The sequence below is a fragment of the Tetrao urogallus genome (assembly GCF_951394365.1).
Source record: "Tetrao urogallus genome assembly, chromosome: 16".
Classification (NCBI taxonomy): domain Eukaryota; kingdom Metazoa; phylum Chordata; class Aves; order Galliformes; family Phasianidae; genus Tetrao; species Tetrao urogallus.
Window position 1 is genome coordinate 576,656 of NC_136829.1, and position 21,414 is coordinate 598,069.

General features: G+C 44.2%; 1 protein-coding gene across 1 annotated transcript in view; it reads left to right on the plus strand.

Annotated features, from left to right (window-relative positions):
- The window catches only part of NCOA6 (nuclear receptor coactivator 6), a gene marked incomplete at its 3' end in the record, with an annotated part of 31,633 nt that extends 10,679 nt beyond the window's left edge, over positions 1-20,954 (plus strand). Inside the window, exons 7-13 of the mRNA XM_079543505.1 lie at positions 317-1,436; positions 4,746-4,867; positions 5,719-8,700; positions 13,187-13,255; positions 15,214-15,250; positions 17,911-18,059; positions 20,908-20,954. Coding sequence (XP_079399631.1) covers positions 317-1,436; positions 4,746-4,867; positions 5,719-8,700; positions 13,187-13,255; positions 15,214-15,250; positions 17,911-18,059; positions 20,908-20,954 — 4,526 coding nt within the window. The remainder of the gene's footprint in view (positions 1-316; positions 1,437-4,745; positions 4,868-5,718; positions 8,701-13,186; positions 13,256-15,213; positions 15,251-17,910; positions 18,060-20,907) is intronic.
- Positions 20,955-21,414: the final 460 nt, after the last annotated feature.

Genomic DNA, 21,414 nt, shown 5'->3' on the forward strand with positions numbered 1-21,414 from the left:
TAGGTGCTATTGTGGAATATTTTTAGGCTCATGTACAGATAATGACTGAAATGAAAGCTGTGATGAGCCTTCTGCAGTGGGGTCCACAAAGGAAGCACCAGTGAAGGTGCTTGTTTTGAGAAGTGCTGGTATGATTTTCTGTTTTGACAAGTAATGTTTATCTGTGGTACCAAACATCATAGCACAGAACTGGAAATATGTCCAATGTTCCAGTGTCCAGGAGCGTGAATTTGGAGTAGTTATTCACCATCAAATTTGAAAACTTTCTATCACTCCCATCGGTTTCTAACCAGCTTTTTAACAATTGTTTTTAAAGGTGGCCAAGGATCTGGGCCTCCTCAAAATCAGATGCAAGCACCGCATGGCCCACCAAATATAATGCAGACCAATTTAATGGGACTTCATGGAAATATGAACAACCAGCAGGCTGGTGCTAGCGGAGTGCCACAAGTTAACATGGGCAACATACAAGGACAGCCTCAACAAGGACCACAGTCTCAGCTTATGGGAATGCATCAGCAAATTGTATCCTCTCAAGGACAGATGGTAAATATTCAGGCTCAGGGATCGATGAACCCTCAGAACCAGATGATACTTTCTCGAACTCAGCTCATGCCGCAAGGCCAAATGATGGTAACACCACAAAATCAAAATCTTGGTCCTTCACCCCAAAGGATGACCCCACCCAAACAGATGATTTCCCAGCAGGGACAACAGATGATGTCTACACACAATCAGATGATGGGACCTCAAGGTCAGGTCTTGTTACAGCCAAACTCAATGATGGAACAGATGATGACCACTCAAATGCAGGGAAATAAACAGCCTTTTAATACACAAAACCAGTCCAGTGTTATGTCGGGGCCAGCTCAACTGATGAGAGGACCAACCCCAAACATGCAAGGCAACATGGTGCAGTTCACTGGGCAGATGATGGCTCAGCAAGGCCCTGTGAATGGTAACCCTTCTCAGGTTATGGGAATACAAGGGCAAGTTCTAAGACCTACTGGGCCTGGCCCCCACATGTCTCAGCAACTTGGGGATACTACTACTGCAACAAGTAGTGATGTGAACGTGACACAGATGTTACCTGATGTTCCCGTGCAGCAGTCTAACATGGTGCCTTCCCATATGCAAGCAATGCAAGGAAGCAGCAGTGCTTCGGGGAGTCATTTCTCTGGCCACGGTCTGCCGTTCAATTCCGGGTTTAGCGGAACGCCAAATGGGAATCAGATTTCCTGTGGACAGAATCCTGGTTTTCCTGTCAATAAGGATGTCACGCTCACAAGCCCGCTCTTGGTGAACCTTCTACAGAGCGATATATCAGCAGGACACTTCGGTGTGAACAACAAAACAAATAGTCAGAATGCCAGTAAGCCAAAGAAGAAGAAGCCTCCAAGGAAAAAGAAAACTAATCAACAACTGGAACAAACAAAGTAGGTTTAACATTACACTGTTTTTTTTAAGGGATATGGGAAGGCCTCGCAGGCAACCTGTCAGTGTGTTTTCAGCTAGCGTCGAGTTAGAACTGCTTTATTTCGTATGCTAGCAGTTTCACTCAAGTGATAGCTCCATGCCAGTGTGCTCTGCAAAGTTCATTCAGGATCAAGAAGAACGTGCAAGCATCCTATTTAAGTAATACTTCTGCTTAAAATAGCAATGTTTGCTGCATTTACTGGGTAAAAGAGATAAGAAGCTTTTTTCAAAATCTTGGTGGATTCCTGGGGCCTTGGTGTTGGAAATGGAGGCTGCCATTCTCAAGCAATCTGGCGGTCACAGGCAGACAGTTGGGAAGCACTTTCAGAAGATTTATAAGCCCCTTTGTGTAGCAATATGTTGTATAGATTTTTGAAGGGGGTTGGAGGTCCCTTCCAACCCCTACAATTCTGTGATTCTGTGATTTTTCTGGAGACATGTATATGCTATTGTGTTTCTGCCTGGAATTGAACTGGTCTTCTCTTAGGGAAAGTTGCAGCTAGGAGTTGGAGTGTGGTACTCTCTGGGTGTGGGAATAACAAGCCCAAGCAATGCTGGCCTTCCTAGCCTGGAGGAGGTTAGGAGGAAAAGCCCTGAGAGGAATCTACATGTTGGTTTAAACTTCTGTGGTTTTTTTTCCCAATTTGCTTTAGAAAAGAATGTAAGAAGTTTGAGCAAATTTGCAGCACAGGAATATCCAGATTTGCACTTATTTATATTGCAAGGGATCTTCTGTGACAGTCCTTAACTGCCTTAATCTCCTAGTGCTGCTATAAAATGCCTTTTGCAGATGTGGAGGTGCTGAATGGTGAAGGCAAGGCAAAGCACTCCAGTTTAAAAGGCTCAGAAGAAATGTCAAATATCTGCTGTTTAGTTGTACACACAGGCCATGGTACAGCCTGTCAGCTCAAATTGCTGCAAAACAGGCCTGGTGATTTCAAATTAAATCATCAGAAATTATGGCATTAGAACCAAGTGGCCAAAATACACACAGTGTGCAACACTGGTGTGCCTTGGAATGAATGTCCTGCCTTCAAACGGGACTTGAATTAAAAGCAAACAGGTATTTTTGTCTGTTGTTTTCTTGAACTTTAAGGCTATCCAGGTACCTTTCACACAATAACTACGGCATATTTTTCTTTGCATCAGAACGTTGCATGGCACTAGCAACAGTGCATTGTGGGCACTGCTCATTTGCAGCAAAGGAAAATATGCAGTCCTTGTGTCGTTATTAAAGAAAAGCCAAAAGCCTTGTGTTCATTGAAGAAAAGCCTCGTTGCAGTTTTGTTTTCATTGCTCTTGCTGATGGTCATGCAGCCTCAGAGTAGCCTGGGAATATCAGTAAATGGATGGATAAAGCTGCTGCAGAATCTCCCAGAGGACTATTTGCTGTTATAGAGTTTGCACTGCCTTCCCTGTATCTTTATTTCTTCCAGTCTTATGTCAGCATCTGCATCTCTTTTTTGTTGTTGTTGTTGTTTCTTTGCTGGTGAGGTGTTGTTTTTTTCTGCTTAGCCTAGTTTTTTTTTCTTTTGACATTCTCTTTGTGCTCTGACTGCAGGTTCGTATCTGAGAGCCGTGCTCAGCAATGCAGCGGTAGAGCTAAAGTGCCCTTAGAAAACTGCTAATCCATACTGTGCAGCTGGTTTGTCTTTGCACTAAGAGCAGTAGGAGGGAAGAACAAATAAGGGATGTTTGTCCCTCTGGCACAGACTCACTGTTATGTGTATTCAGAATGTGGTGGGCTTCTTAGATAGCTGGTGGTTGTTAAATGGGCTCAGTAAAAGTTCAGCTGCTTTTGAAATTCAGTTTGTGTTTAAATTTTCCGGAAACTGTAGCAGCAGTTGTTCCTGCAGTAATCGCTGTTCCTGGTTGCTAGAGAACAAAACTCCAGTTGAGTTTAGCGAGGTTTTGTTTTGCAGCTTGCTTGATGGCTCCCATCTGGCTGGAGGTGTGTCGGAAGAATTGATTTTGCACAAGGACAGCTCTCCAGGTTAAGCCTGTTTGTGTGGTAATGCTCTGCAACTGCTTTTCATCTGACCCTTAACTGTAACATTTGTAATCCCCATCCCCATTTTTAAGAAATCACAGAAATGTAGAACATCCCCATTTGCAAGGAGCACATCTGGCTCCACAAAGCACCCCAAACCGTTGGCTCAGTGGGGCAGTGTCCCGGCACTCCCTGACCTCAGGCTCTGGGGCTGTGCCCACCGCTGTTCGGGCAGAGCCTTTCCCTGACCCACAGCTGAGCCTCCCCTGCTGACCAGTGAAAATTCAGGGGCTTCCAAGTTGCTCCCTGTTTTCTGAGCACTGGGTAGTTAATAGGACGTTGGGGCAGGCCTGAGTTTCTTGCTGCCAGCTGTCCCTATACCAGAAGCGGGCTGTTACTGTCAGGTAAACTTTTATATAATTCTTGTTTTGCTGAGAGTTTCTTTTTCCTCATCATTCCTGTAGAACTCTGCTTCTCTTTGCAGGCAGCAGATCTGTTTTGGTGTCTTTAGTTTAAGTGGAGAGCTGTTATTACGTAGATCTCCATACAGCCTCAGTATATTCATGAAACCAATAAGTCATTAAGGTATTTTACTCTTCATCCCTCTTCATCTTACATCCTCTGGCCACACGTTAGCTACAAAAGCATGCTTGTTCTAAGCTTGCAAAAGCTGTTGTGATGCAGTGGAAGCATTGGATGTCAAATCTTGGCAATTTTAACTTGTCCCCCAGGATCTCCTGGAGCAGGGTCTGCGTTCCACAGAGCTGTGTGCTCTGGTGGATGGCCTTGAATGCCTGATGTGTCGATACGTTTGTGCTGTGACATGGATAGAGGTCTGATATCCTAAGCTGGTCTCCCCTGGGAACTTGGTGCTGCCACTGAAGTTCAGTGCATATATACACGATACTTATCTGTACAGGTAGCATGGCAGTGTTCGAGGGAAGCCTGTTTGAATGCATCAGGAGAGCCATTTATATATGAATTTGAAGTATTCACTGGCATTCTCTTAATTATAAACAGGAAGAAACAAAGGAAAGGAACAAATGCTTCGGGTGAGTAAAGCACCAGGCAGCTTCTCTCTTCAGGAGGAGTGCTTCAGGCCCAGAAGTGACTGCCGGTAGTCCTGGGCTGCGTTCCCATCTGCTGTGCTGTACCTGAGGCAGTGATCTGTTTCCATGAGTTACTTGCAGGTCAGCCAGAAGTGCAGGGATGGTTGTGGAAGCAGAATCCAAACATTGATGTTACGGCTGTATGTAAACAGCAGTTATTTTTCTTCCAGCTCCTCAGAACCGCGCGCGGGCGGCCTGGAGGAGAGCGATCAGTCATCAACGTCCGGAGATCAGGGAATCAGCCTAGACAGCTCAGGCCCTAAACTTTCAGACTTTGGCAGCAGGCCACCAGGTGAGTGTTACATGTTGTCACTACCGTAGAGCTTTTACTAATCTTTGTGACTTTCTTGCACATTCAAGACCAAGCTTTCTTTTTTTTTTTTTTTTCCTCCTAGTAAATAATAGATTCCTTTACTTGTGTTCTTTGAACCAGCTCTAAACAAATAGATGTCTGCATCCTCGTGTATCACCTGAAGGTGATACGTGTTGAATATTATCATGTTGAATACTGTAGAATTACTACTCTTAATTCTGAATAGATTTCTGTACTTCTAGCAGTAGCACAGACTGGTGTCTTTAAAACTGACCAGTAGTTGATTTTTCAAAATTAGGAGATGGAGGTTACTGTTGGAATTATCCTTTATTCATAGGAAGGATTATATGCTGCGTGTGTTCCTTTCAGTACGCTCTTTGCAAAGTAACACATTGATGCATGGTAGATTCTACTTTGTACAGTGGGAATGGTCAGATATGTAACAGGCTTTCCAGTTCTTGTCTTACAAACTTTTAGGTTTGTTTTGAGGATAATTAATTTGTGAAAGTTTAACTCTGCATTTGAAAGCAGCAACAAGCCTGTGGACAGGTGTAGAGACTTTCTGAGGTGTTGTGAAGCCAGAGTAATAGCTGGTCACTGGAATGTTAGAGACCTTCCATTCAGTGTCACACAGGTTGTTTATAATTCTTAAAAACACTTTAAGTGAAATAATTTCCCTTGTTTATAAAGCCTGTTTAGTTAATGTGGCTGTTACAGGGGATTAACAGGCTCTCCTGTTAACCTACACCTCCTATTTGATGCCATTCATTACATAAATCCTGCTTTCTCTGATTTTTGTTTTTGATCAGCATGTCACTGTGTCCTCCTAGGTTATCCTTCTCAGCCAGTGGAACAAAGACCACTTCAGCAGATGCCACCTCAACTCATGCCACATACCCAGCAGCCACAGCAGCTGCAACAGCAGCCACAGCTGCCTCCACAGCAAGCTCAGGCGCCGCCACAAACACCGCAGCAACAGCAGCAAATGATGATGATGCTTATGATGCAGCAGGACTCCAAATCAGTCAGGCTTCCCGTACCACAAGGAGTTCATCCACCTCGAGGGCCTCTGAATCCAGATGCCCAAAGAATGCCCATGCAGCAGAGTGGTAACATGCCAGTAATGGTCAATCTACAGGGCCCTGGATCTGTGCCTCTGTCTCCTGATAAACAGAGAATTTCCTTGCCAAGCAATCCTTCTCTGGGAAATAATGCAAGAAAAATGGTTTATCAAGATAATGTACAGAATCCTTCCAGCTCGCCTCTGGGAGAAGTTTCGTCAGTATCCTCCCTTCCAGAAGGAGGTGGAACTGAAGGCACCACAGCATCAGGAGCTCAGAATAATTTGACATCTCATTTAGTAGTTTCGCAGAACCAATTAATGATGACGGGAGCCAAACCTGGACCATCCCCACTTTCAACCACCCAAGGCACAAGTCCTCAACAGCAATCTAATTCTCTGCCTGGCTCCCTTGCGCACCATTTTCCTAATGTTGCTACCCCATCACAAACTTCAAGGCCTAAAACCCCAAACAGAGCAAGCCCAAGGCCATACTATCCTCAGACTCCTAATAACCGCCCGCCTAGCACAGAACCCTCAGAAATAAGCCTGTCTCCAGAGAGACTCAATGCTTCTATAGCTGGTCTTTTCCCTCCCCAAATTAATATTCCTTTACCTCCCAGGCCTAATCTCAGTAGAGGATTTGATCAGCAGGGTCTTAATCCTACTACTTTGAAGGCCATTGGACAAGCCCCATCAAATCTCACAATTAACAATCAGTCTAGTTTTGCTACTCCACAGTCACATAAATTGGAAAGCGTTGTTAATTCAGGAAAGCAAACAAATGCTGGAGGAACAAAGAGAGCAAGTCCAAGCAGTAGTCGAAGGTCCAGTCCTGGATCCAGCAGGAAAACAACACCAAGTCCTGGTAGACAGAATTCAAAAGCAGCAAAGTTGTCATTGACTACTCCGCAGAATCCATCTCTCTTGCAGAATGTAGATGTGCAAAGGAACATAATGGTTGGTCCTGCTTCTTTGCCAACACCTGTTACTTCAAGTTTTCAAAATAGTACCGTGCTAAGTAATCAGAGTCCTGCAGTTTCTGCACCTGCTATGACTAGCATTCCTGAAGACAATAAAGAGAGCCTCAGTGTTCCTCAAGATAATGAATGTCAAAGTGCACAAATTGTCCAAGGTAACAAAGACCAGCCCAGCATTGAACTAAAAGGTATCCCTACTCCAGAAATAAAAATGTTGGTTCCAGAGGAGCAGTCAAAAAAAGACGGGCAGGCCTTAGACGTGGGTAAGCTTCCAGTTTTGGAGGAAAGTAAAACCATGGTATCTCCAGCTATGAGGGAAGCACCAACTTCTTTAAGCCAACTTCTTGATAATTCTGGAGCTCCTAATGTAACCATTAAGCCCCCAGGACTGACAGGTCTTGAAATGGCACCAGTAGTCACCACTGTGGAGGAGATAAAAAAGGTAGCTGTCATTCCTCCACTGCAAGATGCATCTTCTAGCAAAGAGCCATCTAATTCACATAGTTTCCCTCAAAGTAATGAGCCCTGTTCAAATCCAGGGCATCAGGAACCGGGGGAAATAAACTCAAATGTTACGCAGAGTGTTCCCCCAGTAATGCAAAGGCCTGTCACTTCTTCTATTTCAGCTCCCTTACCGCCCAACCAGATAACAGTTTTTGTAACTTCAAACCCCATTACATCTTCTGCTAATACATCAGCGCCGTTGCCATCTCACTTGCAACCTGCATTAGTGTCTACTGTTGTCACAATGCCTAACGTAGGAAACAAAGTTATGGTTTCTGAGGGACAGTCGACAGTTCAGTCTAATGCACGGCCGCAGTTCATTACACCTGTTTTTATAAACTCTTCCTCAATAATTCAGGTTATGAAAGGCTCTCAACCAAGTACGATTCCCACAGCCCCAATGACATCCAACTCTAGCCTGATGCCTCAGTCAGTCGCAGTTGTGGGCCCTTTACATATACCACAGAACATCAAGTTCTCCTCTGCACCTGCTCCTCCTAGCACATCCTCTAGCAGCCCTGCTCCCAGTATTCCCACGAGCAGGCCACTCGTTCTTAATCCCTTGGCACCCCCTGTTCAGCTGTCTTCTCCTGCTACAACTTCTTCAAATGTTCCTTCACATCTTCCTGCTCAGCCAGCAAAAGACTCGAGCCCTGAAGAAGCTGCTTCTCAGAGCAGTGGGTCAAATGACCAGTGCCCCGTTACAGCCACGCAGCCTGGACCCGTGGTTTCACCTCTTCTAAGCAGTAGTCCAGGGCCCGGGAACAGACGAAGTCCTGTTTCTTCTAGTAAAGGAAAGGGAAAAGTAGACAAGATTGGCCAACTCTTGCTGACAAAAGCGTGCAAGAAAGTCACTGGCTCCCTTGAGAAAGGGGAAGAGCAGTACACCTTGGATGGAGAAACAGAAGGTCAGGGGCTGGAGACATCAGTCCCAAGCAACTTGGGAACAGAGCAGTCGCCAGCAGAACTGGACAATAAAACTGTGACACCTCCAGTACCCAGTCTTACAAAACAGAGCACTTCTGGGCCTGGCAACGTGAGCATTAGCACTGCTGCTGCTGTTTCTGCTTCTGTATCTCCAAGCTTATCAACAAGCACTCCTCCTACAAGTGCACTGTCAGCTGTAACCACTCCAGCAATCCCAGAGCTCGCACCTGCAACACCAAGTACAAACGGCAGTAACCATGGCAGCTTACCGGCTGAGCAGGCTGGGGGTGGCTTGGTGGAGGACAAAACAGGCACACATCAGGAACTGCTGCAAAACACGGGTAAGTCTGCTGCCACCCTTCTTAAATAGAAGCTGTGAGATTGCTTTCATAAGCTTCCTTGGTGCTTTCTTCCATGAATATTACAAAATGCAGATTCTGTAGGGTGACAACTACTTTTTAATTCTAGTGTTAGGATAATATGTAGACTTGTATTTCACCAAGATCCACGTTTCAGGTGTTCTTTCTGTTTTCGTTTACAGCCTATGTGTGATATTTCATGTGAACATAATAGAGGAGTGACTTCACGTATCTTAGAAGTGGGAGAAAGATGGGATGCATCAACAGTGACAATTGGATGCATCAGACATCTTTTAAACTGGTACATAATAGAATCATAGAGTGGTTTGAGTTGGAAGGAACCTTAAAGATCATTGAGCTCCGAGCCCCCTGCCATAGGCTAGTTGGCAGCCACCAGATCAGCCTGCTCAAGGCTCCACCCAACCTTGCCTTGAACATCTCCAGGGGTGGTGCATCCATGATTTCTCTGGGCAGCAGTGCCAGAGCCTCGCTGCCCTCCGGGTAAAGAATTTTTTCCTAACATCTAACTTAAATTTCTTCCTTTTCCAGTTTAAAGCTATTCCCCCTTGTCCTGTTGCTATCACACATGTTAAAAGTCTCTCCCCTTCCTGCTTATAAGCTCCCCTCAAGTACTGGAAGGCCACAATGAGGTCTCAGTGGAGTCTTTTCCAAGTTAAACAAGTCCACCTCCCTCAACCTTTCTTCGTAGGAGGTGCTCCTGTGAAGAAGGAGTGGTGTCCCTTTCTTCTATGATGTCATCTGCAAACTTTTGAGGGTATGCTTGATCTTATCATCTGTGTCATTGATGAAGATGTTCAAGAGCACTGGTCCCGGGATAGATCCGTGGAGGACAACCACTGATCACAGGCCTCCACTTGGACATAGGGCCATTGACTACGACCATCCAACCAATTCTTTATCCACCAAATAGTCCAGCCTTCAAATTTATATCTCTGTAATTTAGAGATAAGGATGTGGCGTGGGACCATGTTGAAGGCCTTGCAGAAATCCAGGTAGACAACGTCTGCTTCCCTTCCTTTCCTTCCTGTCCACTGATGTTGTCACTCAATCACAGAAGGCAACCAGATTGGTCAGACGCAGGCTGTGCTTCGTGAAGCTGTGCTGGCTGTCTCGGATCACCTTCTCAGCTTGCATGTGCCTTAACATCTCTTTTAGGAGGATCCACTCCATGACCTTCCCAGCCACGGACATAAAGCTCACCAGCCTGTTGTTTCCTGGGTCTTCTTTTCTCCCTTTATTAAAAACGGAAGTGATGTTTTCTTTTTTCTAGTTACCAGGAACCTTGCTTGACAGCCGTGACTTTTCAAATATGATGGCGAGACACTTGGCAACTGCATCAGCCAGATCCTTCAGAGCCCTAGGATGCGTGTTGTCTGGCCCCACAGACTTGCACACATTCAGCTTCGTGAGGTGATTTCAGACTAGCTCCAATCTTACAGTGAGAGGGATTTTGTTCACCTGAGCCCTGTCTAGAAGTTCAGGAACACAAGAGGCACGGGAAGCCTGACTGGGAATGAAGACCGAGGCCAAGAATCTTTAAGTACCTCAACCTTCTCTGTATCTGAAGAAGCCAGTTCTTTCTCTCATTTATCAGAATGGGTATGCTCTCTGTTGTTTTCTAAGACCAATGTATCTCCAGTCTTTTAAGACCCTTCTTGTTATTTTTTACATCACTTGCCAAGTGGAATTCCATCTATGCTTGAATTTTCTTGATGCTATCTCTGCACATCTGTATAGTATCCCTATACTCTTTCCAGGCCGTCCATCCCCACTTCCACTGCTTATACTATTCCTTCTTTTCCTTCAATTTTACCATTCCCCTTTGCTCGGCGATGCTGATTTTCTGTCTCCTCTCCCTGATTTCTTCTGCTGGAGGATGGAGAGCTCTTGTGCTCTCAGAAAGGTATCCTTAAAGTGCTGCCAACTCTGTTCTATTCCTTTGTCCCTAAGGGCAGTTTCCTATGGGATCTCTTCCAGTAATTCCTTAAACAGCCTGAAGTTCACTCTGCTGAAGTTCAGGATCCTGACTAGACTCTTTGCCCAGCCCGCATTCTTTGAGATCCTGAACTCAACCAAAGCGTGGCAGCTACATCCCAGGCTGCTTCCAGTCTGAACCTCTTTAATGATTTCTTCTGTTTTGGTGAGCCCCAGATGCAGTAGTACTTCAGTGCTGGTTGGCCTGTCCGATGCCTGAACCAGGAATTGTGTCATCAGCACACCCCAGGAGTCTCTTGGATTGTTCTCAGGCTGCTGTGCTGTTTTGCCATCAGACATTCAAGTGGTTGAAATCTCCCATCAGGATAAGAGCCTGTGAGAGCAGTGGCTCTTGGAGCTGAAGCACGAAGGCCTCATCCACAGGCTGCGTCTGATCAGGTGCCCATAGCAGACCTGGCCACCAGATGTCCTTTATTGGTCCGGTCCCATATTTTCACCCACCAGCTCTCTGCATGAGCACGGCTGTTTCTCAGAGGCAGCTCATTGTACGCTGTCCGCCTCTTAACATAGAGGGCGATGCCCCTGCCCCTCCTACCTTGTCTGTCTTTTCTGAAAAGCCTGTTGCCCTCAATCATAGTATTCCAGTTGTACGAATGAACCCAACGCATTTCTTGATTGCACCACGGCTTCCATCCCCTCCTGCTGATTTCCCCTGCTGCACACATCTGTGCAGAGGCAGCTCTGCTGGGCTATTGGCCTCATTGCCTTTTTGGAGGAGCCCTTGCAAAAATCTCTGGGGGAAATCTGAGGTGTTCCCCCACAGCTTCCTGAAGTGGCAGTGTTCCCTGATTCTTCTCTGTGCATCAGGAGTACGTTCCCTGCACCCATCGAATCTAATTTAAAGCTCTAGCAATGAGCCCTGCCAGCTTGCCCCTACTGGTCAGGTGCATGGATCTGCTTTGGTCTTCTCAGAGTCCTTTAACATTTATAATTTACTTAAATATATAGACTTAATTCTGATATTGGGTATTAATCCTATTAATACAAGTTCCCTCCAATGGGAACCTTCATCTTCTAGGGAAATAGCTGAACTCTAGCAAAATAAGTAAATAAATAAATTATGCACAGGAAAAAATGAAAATGTTCTTTTCAGAGAGATACTTAGAAGTTCAATTATGTCTCAATTGTGTGTTGTAACAGAAAATCTCCTCATTTCTACCTTGTTTCCTTTATAATTTTACTTTTAGCATTGACAGACTTTATTCATGACATCACTGCTTGCTCTTGATGCCATTTTAACCTGTTGGAAGCAATGTGGAAATAAGCCATCACTCTTAAAGTAATTTGAATATCCATTGTGCTTTATATTGTCAGTTTGGACAAGGATTTTGTCTTTTGGAAGACAAAAGCATGGAAAATAGGTCCCACATAAATCAGTGCAAACGAGCTTCAATTTAAGCCTAAATTTTCCCTGTGGCTCGTTGTGTGCCTTTAGCTGGATGCTGCCAGAAGGTGGAAATGCTGCCTTTGAGCTGCACAGAAGGAATTATGCTTTCTTAGAAGAAAAAGTTATTGGCAGGAGCAGCATGATATAAGTCTGTACAGCAGTCTCAGAGCAGGAAGCAGTGATAGCACTTTCCAAATGCTCTCACTGCTTCTTGGTGTGTAAGAAAAAAATAGATGTCCCTACCTTCAGCATCAGTAGTGGGGATTCATTTATTCTCAAGTCTGAAGCAAGCTGTTCCAACTGCAGAGGGCTGCGTTCTCTTCAGATGTGGGACAGTGATGTAGGCATCTGAATGTACGTGTGTTTTTACAAATGGAAAGAATATTCTTTATCTAAATTGGAACCCTTATGTGTCTGTGTTCTTGCTAAGTTCATGATTACACCCAAAAGAAGACTGGAAGGCATTTGTGTAACAGGTATTGGTTTATTATATTATTTTTAACAAGGCAACCTAAACAAAATGTCGAGTCATGATGTCGTATTGACTAAGGACATCCTGGGAGCCTCTGGGAGCAGCTTGCACTTCTGCATGTTAATTGAAGGTGATGGTATCCATTCACTAACAACGGCGCTGTTTTTCCTCCAGACTTCTGCTGAAACGAGCGTGAAGCTGAGGGATGCAAAACAGAGACCTCTTTTAGGTCTCTCTTTAGTTTCTTGGTCCAGTGGCAAAACACTGCCCTTAAAAATACACTGGATGATATTTAGCTGCATCACTGAAGTGTTTTGGGAAAACCTGCTTGGGGTAGGTTGGCTGATGGTTTTAGGTGTGAGAGGTTTTTGTTGTTTGTTTTTAAACTGAGGAGCTGGAGGTTTTTTTTTGGGGGGGGTGGAGGGGGGAAGAATAGAATACGGATTACAACAATTCTATCTGTAAATGTAAAAATGAAGTAAGTTGGAAGATGCCTTGTTCTGTAAAAGCAGCCCAATTGCTGCTTTTACAGCAAAAAAAATCTTGTGACTCCGTTTGAAAATAATGGTTTTTCCCCTCCACTTCTGTTCTAGCATCCTCTCAACATTTAACGCAGAAAAAAAGTTCAGTTGCCACAACAGAAAGTACTGTTCAAAGAACAGGTAAATTTTCCTTTGGAAAAGCAGAATGTAGGTGACATAAGCTCATTATGTTTCTAACTGAAAATGGTAAATCATGAATAAGCTTGCTAGTTTGGCTTTTTTTTTTTAATTTATTTTTTTATTTTTATTTGGGGGGATTGTTTTCTTTTATTATATATGTTGTGCCTTAGAAGTTTCCAAAGCCTCGTTGGAGCACAAGTAGGAGGGTGAATAAAGCAAGCAAGAAATCACCAAGGCAGCTTTTAGATCTCAGTCGCAGTCGTGAAAGGCTGGATTCACAGTGATGCACTCAGCGTGTCTGAGCTTTGAAGTTTTAAGGACAAATAGGAGTTTTCCTTGTTGCGTAGGACGCTCCTGAAAATATTTCCCAAAGCAGTACTGGGAGATTAATTTTTAGAGTTCTGAACCTTTGTTCATTTATTTATCTTTCCATTCAAAGCTTTTAAAGAGCACTCTGCATTGTTTCAGGGATGGAGCTGTGGCAGATCACAGAGTCATAGAGTGCTTTGGGTTGGAAGAGACCTTTAAGACCACCTAGTTCCAACCCAAAGGTGACTTTTTGTTGTTGCCATCTATTATCATATACATCAATCCTACAGTGTTTTATGAAAGTAATTCCTAAGATGAATGAGGAAAATGGGCAGATGTGAAGTTGGACATGAGAAGTGCCATTTCCATCACTTTGCTGTGTGTAGCGTGATTAGAAGTAAAGCTTGAGAAAAGTAAAAATTGTCCTCGGTTGCTTTCATCAAGCTCCCTTCTCGAGGAGTGCACACACCCTGCCAGGGTGCCACGTGTCTCCTCGCACTGGCACACGTGTAGCCATGTGTGCAGCCACAGAGTTCCTGCTCAGGAAAGGAAAACACTGGTCTGACTGATTTTTGCTGTGGCTGTTCTGCCTACTCACGTTTCGGTAGAAAGAAAGAGCAACTTTTTCTTCCTCATTCTATTTTTCTTACTGAGATGAGTTTTTGGGCACAGTTACGTACACTTTCGCTGAAGAATCTCATGTTCCATAGCAGGGCTAGGGTTGTTCTCTGACTCTTTTCATGGCTTTGTTCCTTGTGTGCATTACAGCAAATGTGGAGCACTGAATTGATCTTAAAGACAAAGCCACTGCCACAAACACTGAAAGGTAAAGGTGAGGTGGAGGCCAGCACAGGCAGTGCAGTCATTAAACAGCAAGCTAAGATAGTGCAGTGATAATCTCTAGATCAGTTGCAGTTTCTCACAAGAGGCTCAGTGATCAGGTAGAGGTACTCCATCTCAGCAAAATGGTAGATATGGGGGTAATTAAAAGATGGACAATTAAACTAATAAAAAAAAAAGGATTGGAAATATCACATGACAGAAATCAGTGCTGCTGTGAACAGTCAAAGGAAAAGCAGAGTTATTTATGATATCACTAGGAGGGAGGAGGAAGGCAGAGCACAGTGCTCTTTGGCACCTCCAAAAGCAGTCTCCACCTTAGCAGAAGTGTAGCTGGGCTTCAGAAGCGTGTGTTCCTTCTGCACCTCCCTACAAAATTCGTTAGGAGATACTGCTTTCAGGTGGTTGTGTTAAAGAAAAATGTTTGTCAGTTGTACGGTAGATTCAGATCAGTATTTTTAAGTTTTAAAACAATAAAAATGTAGAAGCCTTGAAAGGAATAAGCCGACTAACATAGAATTTATAAGGGAGAGGACTGTAATTCTTATTAGAAAGTTTATCTGCAGTTTCTTTCTGCAGGAGTTAAAAGAAACCTTTCCTTTTTGCAGCTGGTGCAGGCCCTCATCAGAGCACTGCCTGATGTCTGCCTCATTGGGTGCATTAGATGGATTTGCTTTGAGAGTAACAGTAGACAAGAGACACTTAATGGTCAGACATAATGAGTAACGAGAGAACTGTGAAATAGCCATGCCTTGTTAGCAAGTATGTACTTCTACAGCGGGCCTAAAAACTATCTTTTTCTCTTGTAGAACTTGAAACAAATGCTCCAGTAGTTGCTGGTCAAAGGTAAGGAGATAGTTTATATAGATTCAGAATAGATACAGCTTGATGCAGGGAAGTCCTTTCCTCTTTGCTTCAATTGCACAAATTAAAATATATATATATATATATCTTCTGCTGTGGTTATTCACTTTCTTTGCCAAACCTTTTCTTCCCTACTCAGGAATTCTGCTAGGAAACTGTTCCAAAATGTGACTGAAATGCAGAATTTAAGATAGCTTTCTCCCAAGTCTGTCTTCGTGCTCTGGGCAGTTTCCTCCTGTTTGCTCAGCCCCTTCCACATCCTGGAGGGGTCTTGGTGCTTCTAGCGTTTGGTATTTTCTGAGGACAAATTAAAAATGCAACCCCAGAAGCCTGCAGAACAGCTGTTGGGAATTTTTGTTTTCTGAAAGTAGGACTTTGTAAAGGCTTTCTTTTTCTTGTTACAGCTTATATGTGCCTTAGTTACTGTTTTCTGCAGATTTCCTCTGTTTTCCTGTTGATGCTTTGCTGAAACCTGATAGGAAAGCCTGACAGAAACTTTGTCTTGTCCTAGTTAAGACTTTTGATAATTAAAGAGTAAATTTTGAATGGTTGTGTTCTGTCAGAAGAAAATAGCATCTTCAAGATCAGTTTCTGTTAATTCTAAAACTACCTGGCTCTTGCACTCAGATGTCAAGGAACAAATAAGACTCTCAGATGCGCTCAGATGCTCTGGCAGCTCTGATGTCAAACCTGTAAGATTTCATTGGTAGCTGCTGGTACCACTGGCTGTGGTCTCGGTGCTGCCCTGCTCAAAGGGAAGTGGTACCAGAAGTGGGGTTAATGGTGCAGCTTGCTTCAGCCCATCAGGAAATGAAGCGGGTAAGGGAGGGAAAGCAATGTACGTTCTCATATCAGGAAAGACTGTGAATCAAACGTCTGCCTCTGCTTCCCTTCACATGGGCTGGGACCTTTCCAGAGTTGTATCAAGGACAGACCGGAAGGCTGATGGTTTTTTTTTTTAGGATAGTTTTTCTAATAAGCTGAAGGTGAGACAGTTGGCACATGAGAGGATTCTCTGTATTTGACTGTCATTCAGTACATCCAATTATCTCAAGTACATTTCTGTTTCAATTTTTCTGTACTGATGCTTTTTCTGGAAAGAAGAAAAGTGTTCAGAGGGAGGTAAAGTCTGGTGGTGTCTGATATTCACGGGGGTCGGCTCCAGCCCCAGGTGGCGTGGTACGTGACACACACCTTGGAGGAGCTGTGCAGCATGCAGAGCACTAGAAATCCTTTACTTGGGCCAATTTCAGTTCCTTCTGAAACCAGAAAACCAGAGGAGAGTTGTTGTTCCCCACAGAGCAATCCAAGTCGATGGATACTTATTTGAACTCTTCAGCTGTTTTCTCCAGTAAGCGAACTGCAGCTGATGGTGCCGTTGGCCATGCACCTCCAGGTAGCCCTGGAAGCAATTGGCCATCGTTGCTTACTGGTTCCCTCCTGGAAGACCAGTCCTGTGATCTGACTGCCCATACTGATGACTTGTGGGGAAATTGCTTTCAATGTTTATTTTGTATCTGACAATCCACGTGCTTCCGTTTTCTCCTTTACTCTGTTTACCTGCTTGAGAGTGTGATTGATTGTCTTTCCTTAGATTGGCCAAGTGTGTTTTGTTTCAGCTGTTACTTAAAACTGCAAATCTCTGTAGTCGTTTCTTTCTCATAAAGTAGAGCTTCCTCTGAAATATCAGCACTGCAGGACCTCTGTAATGCACAGGCCTGCTTTGTGTTTCCCACCAGTTCTCTGATTAAGGCATCATTTTGTGAAATCTTGCAAGTAGCAGAAGAAGGGCATGAAAGGAGTTTTCGTTCTTCTTTTCTATTATCAGCAGATTTATTTATTTGCTTAGTCGCTTGCCTTTTAATTCACAGAAGATACGTTTAGCTTAATGTTCAGGAGCTACATAGTCATCAGAAATTGTCTGGCATTAATAATTTAAAGAGAAGCCCAGTTGCTAGGGTGAGTTTGCAGGGCAAATACTAATAAAGCATAAGTGGAGTTTAATTGCAACACATTACACTCCAAATGTTGTCTCGGCAACAAGAAACATGGATTTCCACACTGCCTACTGTTTCCACGGCCTATTACTGTTCCTTATAACAGAAGTATGCCATAAACATCAGTAAAGTTTTAAATAATCTTTACGCTTTCTATTACGTGAAGAAATGATGTAGATCAGGTAGCAGAGTCCTTTTAGTAGAAACAAGAGCTGGCAATTAAGGGTTCGTAATTCCTCCTTATGTTCACCTGCAATTTCAACTCTGTATTCCCATATCATAGCAGTCTCTAATGTAACTTGTTTGCTTTTCCTAGACTTCAGTAATGGTGGCACCTGTGGAAAACAGAGCAGACAATTTATAATGCATCTAATTTCTTGGTCTTCTAATGTTGAAAATATTCTCTTTGAGGACTTCTCAATTCTGTATCCTCTGATAATTTTTAATAGAAATGGACTATACTCTGGCTTACTCAGGTCATTCTTCATCTGATAAAACTTCTGGTATCTCTAGCATTTCATACCTTCAGTGCTAATAGTCCGGAACTGGTACCTGTGTCGGTCCATCCTTCAGCTTGTCTGAGTTGCATAGAAATCCGTAATTCTTCTTACACTTCATCAGAAATATTTTGTCCCACTTTATTAGTAATGAGACAAAAGAGAATTGTGAAAAGTCTAAAACTCCAAGTAGAAGAAATTCAAGAACAGAGGATTCTGCCGCTTCACAGGAAACTGTAGAGAATGGACAGCGCAAGAGGTCCTCCAGACCAGCATCTGCATCCAGCACCGCAAAAGGTAAAATGCACAGCCGTCATTTCTGTGAACCGGGCAGGAAGTGAGGTGCTCCCAAAATAACCTTTCGATAACTGGCTCGTAACTGTGGTTGGTTTACAGTTTGTACCCGTTGTGTGCTTTTAACTCTGGGCTCAATGGTTTTAGACACAGGTTGGTGTTCACGTGTTTACCTACATCTGTACTGGCAGTGAATCTTGTATGGATTTCTTATTGTTACGTTTGTGGAACAGGTTTTCTGCAGTACTAATCAACAAAGTAATCGGCATGCTTGCCTAGTTGAAGTTGAACTCTCTTTACAGAAATGTGTCATTAGTGGACTGTACTTGAGTTAAAAAGCATCAGGGCTTTTTTCCTGAACTCTGAAAGACATGAGAACAATACTGAAGTCATTCTAAGCACACGGTCAATTTTGCAAAGCCAGGTGCCTGCGTGCAGGCACACAGAGCGCTGCCCAGCTGGCAGCCTGCAAGCACACAGGGGATGCACTCACACAGCCCCGGGGGTCCTTCCCAGGAGCACCCCAAGCCCTGAAGTCACAGGTGTCAGCCCCTGGCGCTGGCAGTTACCACGTGCCTTACTTCCATACGGGCTGCAGTCCTGCACAAAGCACACAGCAGCTGTGAGGTGTGCACGTTTGTTACCAGGATGCACAGTCTGTGCTGCTGCTCTGCGGTTCCAGGTAACAGTGCCAGCTCCTCGCCTTAAGGGTCAGAGCAGCTCTGATGGACGCAGGTTGTGCGAGAGGGTAGAGGAAATGTTCATCCAGTATTTTAAAGATAACTAGCAGAGCACAGAGGTATTAATACATCATCATTATAAAAAGAAGTCAAGTTGAATTCAGTAACCATTTTCCATATTGAAGATACCAAAGTTTGCTGGTAAGAGTATTTACACTTATAAGAGTTTGAGAGACTTCCAGCTGTGTGTGAGCGTGCAGTGTCACGTGGAGGGCCCTCTGTGTTCTGCAGTTCTGTGCCTGCTGAATTTAATTGGAGTTCCCTCTTGTAGCAGGGTTGTGCAGAAGTCTGTATTGTAACAGGCTAAGTTATCTTTCATGATGTGAAGAAAAGGTTGAAAAATGTGAAGTAAATGTAAAATGATTGGGTGATACCTTGGGGAGCTCAAGCCTGTCTGAAGTGTGCTGTAATGAGTGAACCTAAAGATGACAACCAGTGGCACTTCAAATTCTGAACATATGAGAACACAAAAGAACATTAAATTGAAGCATAGCAGCACTCGTGTAGGGACTTTGTACCAACTGTGTCATTTGTTTACCTCTGTAAGGAAAATTGTTGTTTTTGAAACCTGTATGTGGAAGTACTGCAGTTCTGAGGGCTCTCCAGCAGCCTGGCTTGCTGCGTGCTGCTCCCTGCCATTGCCTTATCTCCATGCAAGCCATTGCCTACTGCAGAGCTTTGGGGAAACAAGGCGCTTCTCTGCAAGGGCACAGCATGAAGGATCAATGAGATGGAGTGTGGGAGGCAAGAAGAGGTGTGTGCCTACTGTGTTCTGTGCGTTTATTAGTGAAACATAAGTAAGGAAGCCTGTATGTTTTGTACATGGCCTCCACCTGGATGTCTGCGGTCAGTGTCCGAAGAAACTTGTTAATCCACCTTAGGAGAGTGCAGGGTTGGGAATAAAATGACTTTTGACTTTTGAAGTAGAGACTGATTAAGGCCATTATTTTTTAAAAAAAAAAAAAAAAAAAAAAAAAAAAAGCATTTAGGAAAAAACTTCAGCATAACAGACAGAGAAAAGGGGTTTGGGACCAGGTGCTCCGAATGAGCACCAAGGTGTATGGGAAGGATAGGCCAGGACAGGCTCTGCTGGAGGAGCAGCAGGGAGCAGCGGTTGGAGGCCAGCACTCTGCCCACCAGGTCTGGTCCCACTGCTGGGAGCTGATACTGTGCTGGGGTTTGCAGCTGTCAGAAGGCCCTGCCAGGAAGGGCTGCCCAGTGTTTGCTGTAGCTTTGGGTTTGTGAAACTTGGAGAAGTGGGTATTTCTGTAAGATAGCGTTTAATAGCCGTGGAGCCGTGTCGTTGCTTTTCCAGTGTGAGAGGCCTTGGGGAATGTTTTCCCTTGGACTCTCAAATGCACACAGCCATAGCAGCTACTGGAAAATACTGTAAGGAGCCAAAGACACATCGCCCATGTTTCCAATTGCATTTTTAGAACATATAAAGATGCAGATGCCCTTAGTGCTTACTCAGTGCTCTTGTCTTTGCGTTCTGAAACGGAAGCGCCGTGCCTTGGTAAGTGCACTGAAAGCACCGCCCAGTCTCACTGTAGCCTCTGCGAGTGCTTCTGTCATGCAGCTAAGGACTGTGCGTTGCATCCTTCTGCACGAGCTGTTTTCTGTGGATTGTGACGTGCACTGAAGACACTTGCTTTCTGACGCCCTGGTTCCCCGCGGGCTGGGACAAAGCGATTCCCAATCGCGTGGCAGGCGCAGAGCACGGCCTGGCTTTCCAAACAGCGCCGTCTCCAAGTCCTGTGCTCGGATCTAATCCTGCAGCCTGTGTGCGGAGCGGTGCTGTTTGCAGAGCCCTACTGCGTGCTGTGGCTGAGCAAGGTGTGAGGTGTGGGGCTAATGCTCAAGAGCAGCCTGAGGCACACGGCTGCTGTTTGTAAGGCCGCGCCATTGCGCCAGGCATGCGGCAGGAGCTGCAGGGCGCCCTGTGCTGCCGCAGGGCTGGCGGTGCTCGGGGTGCAGCCTGCGTCGCCAGGGGAGAGGGACCGGCCCCGAGCCCTCCCTGCTGTGATTTAGAGTGGCAAGAGGGCGATCTGCGCCTCACGGGAGTGGTTACCGACTGAGCATCCATGCTTCTTTTCTTCTCTTGATTTCAGAAACGAGTGCCAGTGCAATGCAGTCAAAAAGAAGAAAATCCAAGTAAATAACTGCATGGAAACATGAAACTTGTAAATGAGTGTGAATTTACCAATAGCGATTTTGAGCTGTGATTTTTCTTTTTTAAATAAAATTCTGTACAGTAAGTCATTTTAATATTATACTGTTCCCAATGATTTTTTTTTTTTTTTTCCTAAAAAGCAAATAGATATAAAAACTGAATTCTTTTTAAAACCCCCTGGATTTAGAGAGTGAAGTCCAGGGTTAGCACATTAGGTTAATGTGTTTGTAAGAAATGGAAGGGGAGGGGAGATGATTGTAAATGTATTTGTTTCCACTTTTCATAAACAAATTAGAATACAGGGTTGTCATTTTTAGGTATTAAAATAACGTATTGTGCTGTTGTTTAAGTACTGTATGTGAATAGCAGTAAGAGGGTTATAAACAGACCCAATTTTGTTTGGAAATGTAAATAGTTTTATTATATAGTAGACCTGATGTATTTG